The sequence below is a fragment of the Tachyglossus aculeatus genome, chromosome 19, assembly GCF_015852505.1.
Source record: "Tachyglossus aculeatus isolate mTacAcu1 chromosome 19, mTacAcu1.pri, whole genome shotgun sequence".
In the NCBI taxonomy this organism is placed as follows: domain Eukaryota; kingdom Metazoa; phylum Chordata; class Mammalia; order Monotremata; family Tachyglossidae; genus Tachyglossus; species Tachyglossus aculeatus.
Genome location: NC_052084.1, coordinates 6,776,272 through 6,790,416, shown reverse-complemented (window position 1 = coordinate 6,790,416; position 14,145 = coordinate 6,776,272). Strand labels below are relative to the sequence as shown.

The following is a 14,145-nucleotide window of genomic DNA, read 5'->3' as shown; positions in this document are numbered from 1 at the left end:
AGGCTCTCTGGACCATAAGATCTTTGACAGGGAAAATGTCTGTCAACTCTCTTGTATTGCAGTCTCCCAAGTGCTTGGTATAATGCTCTGCACATGATTAGCACTCAATAAATGCCATTAACTACAACTAATCTAACTCATTCGATTGAGAAGAGACATGGCCTAGTGGAAAAGAGCATAGGATTATGAGTCATGAGACCTGGATCTAATCCTGACATTGCCACTTACCTGCTGTGTAACCTTGGGCAAGTCACTTTACTTCTCTGTGCCTTCATTTTCCTCAGCTGGAAAAAGGGGATAAACACCTGTTTTCCCTCCCCCTTAAGCTGTGAATCCCATGTGGGAAAGGGACTGTTCGATCCAATTGTAATTTATCAAACCTGTGCTTAGTACAGTGCTTGGCATATAGTAAGTGCTTAAGGAATATCACAATTACAAATTATTTGATTGATTTTATCATTATTCTTGTTGTTATTATTGGCCTATGTTTGACTTCTGCTCTACTGGCTATACCAGATCCATGAGCTGTCAGTTGTGCTGACCTGTAAGCCAATTTGAAGGCCCTCAGGAAGATCTAATCTCAAGACCAAAAAAACAGGTTTCCTTATCTCTACCTCACGGTGCTCACAGTTATTTGGTAAACTCAGACAAAAATCAGTCATTGAAAAGTCTGTTCTGCAATCCAGATAACTTGTGGAGTTTGAATTTCTATTTCAGATGACTTATTTGTGATGTGGGGAACAAAGGGAGAGTTTGAAGGATGGAAGAGAGATGGTTCAAGCAGTAGACATAGAAGGAGGGCCATGATCTTGTTATGCCTATCTGATAAATGATAGCCTTCAATTGCTTTGAAAATTAGAATATTTCATAAGTAACAATGGAATTATGCTTGGGTTTTTATTTTTTAGATGATGAGAAAGTTATTTTATGGAATAGTTCAATCGGGAGCATGGTGTTGTTTTGATGAATTCAATCGAATTGATATGGAAGTTCTCTCTGTAATTGCCTCACAAATCCAGGCAATTAAGGCAGCAAAAGATACTCACTCCATCAGGTATTCATTTTCACTTGCTTAATTTTGCAACTAGATTTGAACTCAACTAATTGCAGGGTTTTTTTTAGCTACTATTTGGCATCTGACTGTGCTTTTCTAACACTGCAACTCATACCACTCGTGAAATTTCTTTGACTTTAGGCCCCCAGAGGAAATTGTTAAAAACCTGTTGATAAGGTCTTCTTGGCAACACTATTGCAAGCCAGATATTTTTTTCCATTTAACTGCATGCGCTGAAGTCCAAGGCTACACTCGCTAGTGACAATGAGGAGAATGGCTCATCCCATAGTGAGGTCCATTGCATGATTTAAACACCCAGAAGTTCAGATGGTTGCACCTACAATCTGAATTACCTCCTGTGCCTGTTGAGGCCTAAAAAAGCCCAGTCCAATGCGTAACTATTATTTTAAACAAAATATATGAGAATAGAGAGTCCACATCCTCTTTTGTTAGCCTGTTTTAAACATCCTGAGAGTAGAAAATAAAACTCTCCAGCTGCAATTTAAGCCCTTTTGGAAATGGAGATCAGCAAGTCAATCGCTTCATATACTTGCTGGTCATTTATGAATCATTCCCCAAGCTTTCTCTTCTCTAGGTTAATCATTCTGTGGATTCTCACTCAAACAAAATGGTTCGAAGCAGAATTTTTAATGTCCACAAAAGAAAATTAATCATTTCTTTCCCCAAAGTAAAAACGTTACATTTATTTTCTCTGGAATGTTTTGCTGGGAGTCTAATTTATGATGCAGTATAAAGCGTATGAGTGTATCAAAAGTGTTGTCGGATTTAAGTACTTTCTTCCACCGCTTTTTTAAAATTAGGTCAAAATGTTGCAATTGCTCATATTTATTTTATTAGCTAAGATATAGAGTTAGAAGATCTGGTTGATAACCAACCTACAAAATATGTTTATTTTTCTTTGTTGGTGATAAATAATATAATGTATTGTAGGTTTGTTTTGGAGGGAAAAGAGATTCGCATCAACCTGTCCTGTGGTGTCTTTATCACCATGAATCCTGGGTAAGAGCAAGCCTATAGAATGAGCTTCCAAAACATTTTTTCTTCTTTTGAAGATTAATAATGCGTAGTATTTATACGTATTTCCAAATTCAATATTGCATAATGCTGTAGTTTTCTGTTCATTCCCTTATCCCTTCATTCTTTTCCCCTACATGCTCTCAATCTGTTGCCAAAATCTGGTGCATGTTTCTTGCACGAAGACAGTCAAAATCTATTCCTTTCATCTGCATTGTATGTAGTGACATCCCTAACTTAGACTGGGGCCATATTCTGTCTGGACTACTAAATCCTTATTGTCCTCTCTTCTTCCTCCACCCTTCCCTTCAAAATTCTGCTGTTGCCATTCTCACAATTCATATTCAGTGTGTTTAATGCAGTAAACATTGCCTCAGTATTGCTGGGCCGATTACATTCTAGGCTCTCACTGTTTGTGAACTTGTATTTAATAATAATGATAGTGATGGTATTTGTTAAGCACTTACTATGTGCCAAGCACTGTTCTAAGCACTGGGGTAAACACAAAGTAATCAGGTTGTCCCACGTGGGACTCACAGTCTTAATCCCCATTTTAAAGATGAAGTAACTGAGGCACAGAGAAGTGAAGTGACTTGCCCAAAGTCACACAACTGACAAGTGGCAGAGCTGGGATTAGAACCCATGACCTCTGAATCCCAAGCCTGTGCTCTTTCCACTAAGCCACGCTGCTCCTCTATTTGCATTTGATATTATGGGTATCACATCTGTGGCAGGTTAAAGTGTCTCAGCCATTTAAAAAATCGGATACCTAAGTGCTCCATGGGCTTTCAGTTTGAACTGACTTTTCTACTTGTCTGTTTTTGCATAATTGGTCAGTGTGTCATCTAGGACAAAGCATTCTGTGACAGCACTTAGCTCTGTGTCACCAGTGGCAATCCAGGCTCTCTGTAGAGCTTGCCAGGTGTAGGTTGGTACTTAACCTCAGTCTCCTTCAGACTAATTGCCAATCCACAGTACTTTTACTGATTCTGGAATGCAGTTCCTATTTATCTGCTGGCATATTCTAAGAGAACAGCTTGTATAAGAACAAAATGGAATGTTTCAGAGTTGTACAAATTCAGTGAATTCACTTTACAAGCAATGGCATAAAATGAAACTTTACAAAAGGACAAAAATGAAAACCTTTAGAATGATTATGGCCAAACGAAGATACTTACTGCTTTGAGCCAGGCATTTACTTTAGGCCTGGACATTGCTCATTGTTCCAGAAGTATTTTATCTAAAACCTAGGTAATTACCGTGACTATTTGCTTACATATTTTTATCAGGGTACATATAATGTCCTGAAAAATCTCACTTTATCAGGAAAAAATGGGAAAACCAAGAAAAATTATCTGTAGCAGCACATCTCATGTGGGTAGCCAGAGAATACAGTAGAGGGCAAAGGGAGAGTCATCTTTCCTTTACTCCTGGAGGACATTTCTACCATCCCTTCAGATGTTGAGGGAAGAATTAAGAATTATCATTGCTCATGAAGAAATCATTCTTTGAAAAATAAATGACTATCTTCATCATTTTAAAGTTCTGTTTTCCATGTTTTTAAGGTACAAAGGACGTGTGGAACTCCCAGATAATTTAAAATCTCTGTTTCGCCCAGTGGCAATGATGGTTCCTAATTATCACCTGATTGCTGAAATAATGCTGTTTTCAGAAGGTTTCAAATCTGCAAAATTATTGTCTCGAAAACTAGTTAATCTTTACCAACTAGCCAGCAAGCAACTTTCTGAACAGGTAACCAAACTGTCATTTTCAAAATTATATAAATTGAGTGAAAAATAAAATGTTCTCACCTCTTGTAAAAAAGAGTCGATTTAATCAATAGCAGTATACATGAACCCTCTTGAGTGGTTCATCTTTTGTGTGTGCTGTCTGCAACCCTGATGTCTACATAACACTAAAATGACTGTAATCACTTCTGTAGGAGAAACTTCATTTAAAATATTCTTTAAGGGTTTAAATGAGCCTGAAAGTTTTTATGCATTTTACTTTTCTCTCAAAAATAGGTTTATTAATACTTTGTTTCCCAGCTGGAGCTGAGATTGAGTTTTTTCACCTTGATGTAGGAGGTCCTGGAAATAAATGAAAAAAAAACTCATTTTTTCACGAAACCCTGATTAGGTAGATATTAAACAGATTCTAAATTTAGCTGGGATTCTTCTTCCTTTCTATACACAAGACTCCTTTATTCACAGGGCTCAGTAGTAGCATCGCTTCTAGTCTGCAGTGTTATGGGCCCTATTTCCCTGCCTAAGCAATTGGACTCAAAACATCCAATATATTCCACTGTACTCAATTGAAGATCATGAGGAATAACTTAATCCAGGGCTCCTGTTTCCATGGATTGTATTAAATTTTGTGGCTTTCAGGGTGACCAAAGAGATTACAGGATTCTTTTAAGGATCGTTTTTACCAACTGTATTGGACTCTCCCAACCATCTGATATAGGGCTTGGCACACAGTAAGTGCTCAGTAAATGCAACTGATTTTTGTTAGAATATCTCAGATGATTAGAAATTGCTTTTAATACATTTTATACCCTGGATAGCTCCAAAAACTGATACAATGCAGTCCTGTTTGTCGGCAGCTGGCCTCTCAACTGAACCTGTTGCTAGTTAGCCTGCTGGAATGAGGCTAAAAAATCCACTTGGTCGCCAAGGTTGAATCTCAGCCAGGACCTAAAGCTAGGGAGTAAGTCCAAAGTGCCACCCAGTACTTAATCTTAGATATTAATTAAACTTGATCAAGATTTTTTGCATAGTTTTTTTAGAACAAAGAAGTCCCAAACTACATATAGAATATTTCAAGGTTTTACCTTGGGACATAGTTCTGCTTGAAATCACATGAAAAGTGGATTTATGTGTAAATTTTCATTTTACCCTAATATTTCTAACATCTGAAGAAAAATCTATTGGTATTCACTAGGATCATTATGATTTCGGTATGAGAGCCATAAAGACGGTGCTGATAATGGCTGGACAGAAGAAACTGGAATTCAAAAAGTGAGTCAAGTTAAGAAAATGAGCCATATTAGAAAATGTGTCTCTAAGTGCTCATGGCAATGTGTGGTACCAGTTTGCATGATTGGCCAGTGATTAACTGTTTGCTGCTAGTTTGATTGATCGGATGAAATCAAAATCAAGAGTGACTGTCTTTAAACATACTTGTCGTTATTTACTCTTTAGGTTAAACAGTGGCATGCAGTGCTCTCATATAATGCTATTTGATATCTTGTGTAAATGTTTAAACATATATTAACTACCTAACATAATATCAGACTAACTGCCTAGGTGTTCTTTTTCTCTCTTAAACAAATCTCAGGGACCTCAGAGTCCTTGGGGATGTCAACAGAATTTAGGGGTATGTCTTCTGCTGCATGACATCACCATATATGTTATATTTCATTACATTTGTATATCTTCATTTACATAATCTTGATGTTTAACACTAAATTTGCTCTGTGCAAATTTGGGCCAAAAAAGGAGTTTTCATCAAGAGAATTCTCAGAAAAAAAATTCCCCTCCTTGACTGATTGTTCGGTAGGTCACCTGACTTGCCAAAAGATTAAGATAATTCTTGGAATATTATTATTTAATTAACTTAATTATTTTTATATTTATGTAGTTTATGAAGTGCTTCTCAATCCTTAGATATGAAAGCGTCAAAAGAAAAGATAGCTTAGGCACAAGACTTTTAACCCCAAGCTGTCCCTTAAGGTGTGATATCATGTTCATGGCACCTAATATTGATGACTAATCCCCTAAATCAAAGTCAAAGGGCATAAAAACTAAAACCCTTTTAGGTAACTTGATCAGTTTTTGGACTATTTGATTTAATTTGCTTTTTTAGATTGTTATTCATTCAGCTGAAATAGTGACAGTAGCTTGAATTAGCAACCCACATCTCAATTCTTATAACTGTTACCTTTTTCCACCTTTATAGCACAAGTTGTGAGATTCTTACTGAAGAACAAGAAACTCAGATCATTATCAGGGCAATGAAAGAAGCTAGTTTGCCCAAGTTTCTACCTGAAGATGTCCCTTTATTTGAAAATATTATGAAAGACATTTTCCCTGGAGTTGCAGTTCCAGTAGTAAACTATCCCATCTTAGAGGTACTAACGTGTAATTTAAGAAAGGAAACTTTTTAAGTCTGCTCTTGGATTCTTTCAACCCTTCCTGCCAATAGCAAGTGTATTCATTTTTTTTTAAAAAGAATTAATATATTTTAAAAGAGAATTGGATAACAGTTTTCTGGGTGACCATCAGGTCAGGAGAAATGAGATTGCAGATGAAACAATTCAACTGCATGGATCTTGGCATTCCTTAATTGCCCAGGGTGGTGTTCCCTTCAGTCGAGTAGGGGGGGGTCCAAGGAACCATACATGGTGATACTGTTTTGCCTGTAGCTATGTTCTGTTTGCCTCAAAGACCACAGACAAATGAGTAGGGAGACTCTCTGCCATTCAAGACAAATCCATGGGGTTAGAAAATCAAACTTATTCAGGCAAAGGTCACTTCCTAGTAGTTACACTATTTCCATCTTTCCAATAAGTCTCCTTCTAATTGGAAACGTGACTCAAACATAGACCCCTTTTTTATTAGAGACTATTTCCAATTTAATGGAGTCATTTAACAAATCATAAAAAGTAAAGTGACAAGACAAAATCATTACAATTAAGGATTATTGGCCCAGATATTGAGAAAATGAGATTAGAGTCCTAAATATAATGCTTTATTCATATTAGAATCATTCAGTATGCGTAAGGGCCAAATAACAAGCTTTGGCTACAGCAGTAAACTTCATGTATGACAGTGGGATCTGGAAGACAAAATCCTGCTCTCACATTATAGCTTAAGCACATATAAGGAATGCCCAGTCCCATTTTCCAGTCCTAGAAAAAGAGCTTATTTCCCCAGACCACCTTCCAGAACTCAAGTATTCTCATCTCTCCTTCAGTCTCATTCTAAGACAGAAGTGGGCTAAAAATACGCTGTTCCAACTCTGAGAACGTAGATGCAGAAGGAAGAAGGGATCCTTTTCTTATCATTTGGGGGAGACCAGGAGCCTCTAAGCAGCTTACCAGAATCAAGAATTGGGACCTATTGTGTGTCTTTACTGAGGTTTCATAAAGTGCAGGTTTTATAAAATAAATACTACATTTATTTTAAAGGACTAAAATATTTAAAAGGTAGACTGTATCAAACTCATAATGTTCTCTTAAAAATGTAGTACCTTTCCCCCTTGCACCTCAGTTCTGAACACAAGCTAAAAATTATTGCTTCTAGCTCAGAGTACAGAGCCCCAAATCTGACTCATAGGAGTCCAGGAGTCCCCACCACCACACATACAACCATTGTATATTCATTAGGCTACATTGCAGTTTACTGTACTTAAACTGCCTTTTAGGTTATATCTGCACTAGTTTCTCATTTGCACATAATGATTGTCCACTTGAGATTTCTTTAATCTAGAGCATTGAAGTTAAGCTTGCAAATCATTTTCAAAAGAAAGTACATTGATAGTGTACAGTATTCATGCATCTTGCAATATGCTTCATTATTTTAGTGCAAAACCAGAATTATGGCAGACTAGAAGTTCTGTGGCATCATTCCTATCCTGTCAACCAAAGCTACTGGAATTGCTTCTGTTACCTATTTAAGGCAATTGGAGCGAGGAATAGCTAGTTAGGTGTTTTCTAGATTGTGTAAATGCATTAACTTTTGTGTTTTTTCTCATTTAGAAAGCAATATCTATTGTAACACATCAGTTAGGTTTGCAGCCTTGGTCATCTCAGAAAGAGAAGGTTATACAATTTCACAATCAGATTCAGGTAAGTGTAGAGAGAGGGAAGTAATACATTATCAAAAAGTAAACAGCATCTAAACATAAAAATTCCCAGTACTCTAAATCAAATTTTCTCCTAAAGAATTAACTACTTCATGGGGAATTCGTTACTCCCGCAAGCTTCACTCACCTTCTCCCATTATGGGATACCCTCACTCAGATGATATAAAGAAATATAAATTCACATTTTTACCTTAAAACCCTCATTGTTGCGTGCTTGTGGTCTCTCTCTCCCCCCGCCTTTCCCTCTCCCCACCCACCCCCAGCCCTGTCTTCCCTCCCCGCTTCACAAATCACTCACTCCTCCACTCCCCTTGAGTGATTGCCTACTGGAACTCTTTCCCTGGCTCTGTCCTGCTCTGAGGGAATCTCTACCCTAACTTACCTGCCAACTTTTCCACCCTCCTCTTAGGCTATCCTTTTTCTCTTGTCCATTCACTTCTTTATTCCTCATTACCCCAATCAGTTTCTTCTCTCACTCCTATCTTCCTCAGCCCAGCAGGCACTCTGCTGCTTTTTGGAGAGTTGCTTCCCTCTCTCCCCTACCTCTCCACTTCCCTCTTCTCCCACTACTCTCCCCTCTCCGCCCACCCCCACACACATTTTCCTCTTCCCTCTTCTCTTTCCGCACACGTAAGGAGAGAGAAGGGAACAGGAGTGAGGAAGAGAGAGAAGAGGTACAGGTGAAAGTAAAGGGAATGGGAAAGGTAAAATGGGGGCTAAAGAATGAGAGGAAAAAGTAAGGAGAGGTGAAATGATAAGAGAAAAGCCTGCAGTTAGTGAAGGGATAGTTGGAGGAGACCTCGTTGGAGGCAGAAGTGAAGAACAGGTCTCTGATAGGAGAAGATAGTTGGGGAGGGGAAGCAATTGGGGAAATACCTGATTTTATTGACTCTTGGATTTCCGGTGATTGAATATAAAATAATCATTGGATTGATATGACTATTAGAAGCTTAATTTCAATGAGACAGCACCATATATAGAAGAACAAACAATATGACAGTGGTATGTGCTTAAATTGCTATAGGTATTCCTTGTTGTAGGGCAGTTCGATGAATGAAATTTTGCAGTAATTGAATTTGTAAATTGGGGAGAAATTTCAATCACTCATTTATTGAGTGCTTACTGTATGCAGAGCACTATACTAAACAATCAGTCCTATTGAGGGCTTACTGTTTGCAAAACACCATGCTAAGTGCTTGGGAGAGTATGATATAACAGAGTTGGTAGACACGTTCCCTGCCCACTGTGAGCTTAAAGCCTAGAGGTGGGATACAGGCATTAATATAAATAAATTACAGTTATATCCATAATGTTGTTGGGCTGAGGGAGGGGTAATTAAAGGGGGCAAATTCAAGTGCAAAGGTGACACAGAGTGGAGTGGGAGAATAGTAAACCCTCATTTCCTCTTCTCCCATTCCCTTCTGCGCTACCTTTGCACTTAGATTTGCCACCTTTATTCACCCCTTCCTCAGCTCTACAGCCCTAAAATTTGATTCCATAATTAGTTTAGATAATGTCTGTCTCCCACTTTATACACTCCTTGTGGGTAAGAAATGTGTTTACCAACTCTGTTATATTGTACTCTCCCAAGTACTTCATACGGTGCTCTCTGCACACAGTAAACACTCAATAAACAGGATTAATGGATTAGTGATTGACGTCAATGGGAAAATAGGGTTCAATATGCCAAATTCCACCTTTCTGAACGTTTTTCAGAAATGGAACTATTTTGCATACCAAGTAATGACTACAATAATTCAGAAAAGGTGGAAGGATTACAGTATATACTCATTTGGCTCTGATCTGACTCTGGTATATTGGGATCATTTTTAGATCTTCCTATTCTACTTTACACAAATTTGCACAGTTTAGGGTTTTGTGTGTGTGTGTGTGTGTGTGTGTGTGTGTGCGAGAGAGAGAGAGAGAGAGAGAAAGAGAGATCTGCTGGCATTGGTGACCTGATTCCTAGCTCTCTGGGTCCCCGAAGGCCCCCTTTGTCTCAATTACCCGGTGCCAGAATCCCTGAGAGAATCCACTACTAGCAGCAGCCCAGCATCAACATTGCTTCCAGCACCAATCAAGAAGCTAAACTGACATTAAAAGTTGGGGAGGAGTGGTCTGAAATCTTAGCTGGGTGTCTTTCCGGCCTCTGGGCTGACCAAAGCAGTCAACGGTATTTATTGAGCAGCAATTGTGTAAGCACTTTACTAAGCGCTTGGGAGAATACATTAAAACAGACTCGATTGACATAACAAGCTTTAAATTTAGAGGTGGAAATAGATATCAGTATAAATAAATAATTTATGGATAGGTCCATTAGTGCTCTGGATGTGCATGTTGGGGTAGAGGGGTGGTGTGGCGGGAAGAGAATAGGAATCTTCCACTTATCTCTCTGTCTCTTTAATCCTTTAATGTTTTCCCATTTTTTTCCAGGCATGTCTTGGTGTGATGTTAGTTGGCCCCACAGGTGGAGGAAAGACAACAGTCCGAAAAATTTTGGAAAAAGCGTTAATAATCTTGCCATCCATAAATTTAATATCACCTGACAACTTTGGTACCAAACAAAGGGATATTATGAAGGTAAGAAGTCTAGATACTTGTTTAAAGCTGTTATATAAATTTCTATCTTCCTTCAAATGTTAAGAGAATTTTAAAGCTCATTTACACAGAAAGAAATGCCATCATTTAGTTAGCCAAGCCTGGCCAGTTTCCCAGCTGTGACATTTCAGGCTTTAGGAGGTCCAAAACTGATAGAGATTAAGACAAACCCCATAAGGCCCTTGGGCAGTGTGTGGAGTGGGGGAGTTGAGGAAGTGTGGCACTGAGATGACTCCAGTTAACTCTCCAAGAGAAGTGGATTGATTCTCTAGAAACACTATAGCCTGCCCCCTTCTCCTTCTTCCTCCACACCCCTCACTGAGCAGATGCATGCCAGGAGCAGAAATTCTGTATCAGACTCATGAAGAACAAAAGGGAAAGTTACAGTGATTTCCCTAACACTGAATGTAAATGGTAATCAAATTATTAGGTTAAACAAAGCTACCATGGAAAATTATTCTACCCTAATAGACTGGATGGGAAAACTGATTTCAGACACAGAGTATTATTATGAAAAGGAAGAGTCTTAATTCTTCCCCTTTCACTTTGACAAGAAAGAACAAATGTAACAATTGACCAGGGAAATCTCCACTTATGACTGAAGGTTAAAAGCCAGACTAGAAAAGAGGAATTGCTATTTAGAGAATCCCAAAAAAGTAGACACACTTCCATTAGGAGACCTGATATTGTGCATGCTAAGGTAATTAAGGAATGGGCAGCTGTCGTTTTGGAGACATAAGTTCATTTTTGAGCCATCATGATAAGCTGGGAAGGTTAGTGGTTTTAGCCATACTGATTCTGTCATGTTGTTGACCTCAACCAAAGTGGTGTCTTCAGTGGCTCTGCGGCAACTTGAGTAGTGTCTTACAGGCAGGCTTCCTTAAGAAGTTCTATTTAATATTTCCAGTGATGACCTGAATGTGTAAATGAAGAACACACTGATCCAGCAAGTTGCAGGTCATGATAAATTGAATAAGGTTGTTAAGACTTGAGAAGGTAACAGTAGAATTCAAAGTGACTTAGATAAATGGGAAAAATAGTCCTACAAAAGCAGGATGAGACATTCAACAGTTGTAAAATGCAAGGCAGTGCACTTGATTAAAAAATAAAAGTGACAGGACACGACGAGATGACTGAGTAGCCCCAAGTGGAATAGAAAAAGTCATAGTAGAGCAGAAACCGAATACTAGTTATGGTATTTCATCAGGTATATAATCTACAAAAATCAAGAAGTAAATTCTCCCCTCTACTGTCAACTGATCAAGCCTGTTTCTGATCTCAGTCAGTGCATTTTTAAGGGCACCACTTCATGCCTACCATAGCCCTGCACTAAACTGGTGGCTTCGGGCTCTGCTCCTTTAGATAGCTGCAGCATCCCCTGTTCAACTCTTGCTCTTGCTATTCTGAACTGTTCTATTACATACATAGTACCCCTCTCTCCCTTCACCTGGGACTGGGGCTCTTTCTCCAATGCACCCTCCCCAAACCATTTTGGGCCTCATATTTTGTTCTTGTAAACCCAAATCCAGAGCCTAAACTCCATTGCCACCCTTTCACGCTCCCTCAGGCTGGACTCCATCACTGGAATCATCTCTCCCTTCCTCTCCATAACCTGGCAAGAAGGAACAGCGGAGAGGTGAATGAGAGAAGCGTAGGCGAGATGAAAAGAGAGGTTCAGGATTGGGCACGGGGTGATACCTGGGAGAAAATAGATTGGGATTAAGAAGCCCTACTGAATTGAAGTCCCATTCCCAGCCCCACATCCTGAATGCAATCCAAGTCTTCTCTGAAGAGGTACTCTGACCGTATTGGTCAGTTTAGCATTTGGTGGCTCTGTTAGCTGCCTCTTAGCCAAACATTTTTCGAGTTGTGCTAAAGAACAATAGAATCAGTACATCCCTTATGGAAATTTACAGGAGACTGAACAAACAGTAAGCTATTGCCTGTCCAGTTATTTTAAAAAACAAACAATTGTCTTTTTCAGACTTCAGTGAGAAAAGGAAAAGTCGAAACATATATTTTAAACCCAAAGTGTATTACTCTTGGTGAGCTGTACGGAGAAATGGATCCTATCACCATGGAATGGTCTGATGGCTTATTATCGTCAGTAGTTCGAAAATTTGTAAAGCACTCCACCAAAAAGCATGTAAGCGTGGATCTAAACTCTGAAGTAACTTCAGAAACCTCAGCTTTTCCCAGTGTAAGTTTTTTGAATAAATCCCGTAATTCCTTTTCAGAAATTATGTATTTCTAACATCTGCACAGAGTGTAATAGCTGTCAAAGGTGATGATTTTTATGAAGTGCTTACTATGTGCCAAGCCCTGGGGTAGATACAAGGTGAGCAGATTGGACACATTCCCTGTCCCACACTGGGCTCACAAAGCATTGTCTCCCCGTTTTACACATGAGGAACCTGAGGCCCGGAGAAATGAAGTGAGTTGCCCGAGGTCATAGCACAAGCAAGTGGTGGGCCTGGAACTAGAATCTGGGTCTCCTGATGCCCAGTCGCACTTCTACTACTAGGCCACCATGCCTGAAAACAAATCTTCCTGTGTCCAACGGACTGTGGCTGTCAGTATCCATTCACAAACTATTGGACTCTGTACCAAGGGTACGCACTGGCACTGAGTCTGTGTCTGGATGACCCTAAATACCTTGTTTTTTGTGCCAGGTGCAGAATATACTTTCTAGTAAAATTAGCCATGTCTAACTCCTGTAAATTTTCTTCTCTTTCCAGCCGTGTTTTTTAGTTCCCCTCTATTTTGTTTTGAAGTATTTCGAAACTACTGGTGAACGATATTGCCACCCAGAATATCGTTTTTTCAGTCATACAAATTTATATGTACTTTTTTTGGTTTCTGTCCATGTTGCATAGTGTAATTGATGGCCACTCAAATCCGCTGTCATAATCCTATCATATTACTATCACATAGCAATGTGTATCAGTATGGAGAGGAATATCATATGAAAGAATCTGATAGGTTGAAATCATTGATTAAAACAACACTAACACAAAAGTATTTTGACGTTGGTAGGAAGCCAAAATCTTATTGGATGCCTCCAAACCAGCATTGGGAGGACCACTCCTGCGGAAATGTGGTTTAGAATGGAGACCAAATTACATTCATATAGAGAATTTTGAAAATGACAGAGGTAGTATGCTGAAATAGACAGTGATGCCCCACACCGATATGTATTCATGTACACAATGTAAATTTTGACGTTTGTCAAGATTTGTTGCTCTCTAATATAGGAATTCTCAGTTGCAAAACACCATCCGAGCAATCCTATAAAGCAATGCCTATGATTTTGTTCCAATTCCCTGACAGTATTCTAGTGAAACGTGATTGAAACCTCATTTTATGGCATAACTGAGGGTACATCTTGATAGCTGTCTTTATGCACTACCCTCCTGTGGCAAATTACGCACTCTTATTTAACCCAGGCACTAAACGTGGTGAGAATTGCAAAATAGGTGCACTCTTCCCCCTGATACCCATAAATTGCACTGTTTCCTTATCTGTAAATAGCAAAAACCCCGTGGCTGCAATATTACTGCATGATGAGAATTACCTCTGATTATTCATGT

General features: G+C 38.9%; 1 protein-coding gene across 1 annotated transcript in view; it reads left to right on the top strand.

Annotated features, from left to right (window-relative positions):
• DNAH14 (dynein axonemal heavy chain 14) overlaps positions 1-14,145 on the top strand; it is a 127,630-nt gene that overhangs the window by 45,143 nt on the left and 68,342 nt on the right. Inside the window, exons 32-39 of the mRNA XM_038761252.1 lie at positions 909-1,054; positions 2,006-2,074; positions 3,655-3,841; positions 5,033-5,109; positions 6,050-6,221; positions 7,851-7,940; positions 10,391-10,537; positions 12,540-12,755. Coding sequence (XP_038617180.1) covers positions 909-1,054; positions 2,006-2,074; positions 3,655-3,841; positions 5,033-5,109; positions 6,050-6,221; positions 7,851-7,940; positions 10,391-10,537; positions 12,540-12,755 — 1,104 coding nt within the window. The remainder of the gene's footprint in view (positions 1-908; positions 1,055-2,005; positions 2,075-3,654; positions 3,842-5,032; positions 5,110-6,049; positions 6,222-7,850; positions 7,941-10,390; positions 10,538-12,539; positions 12,756-14,145) is intronic.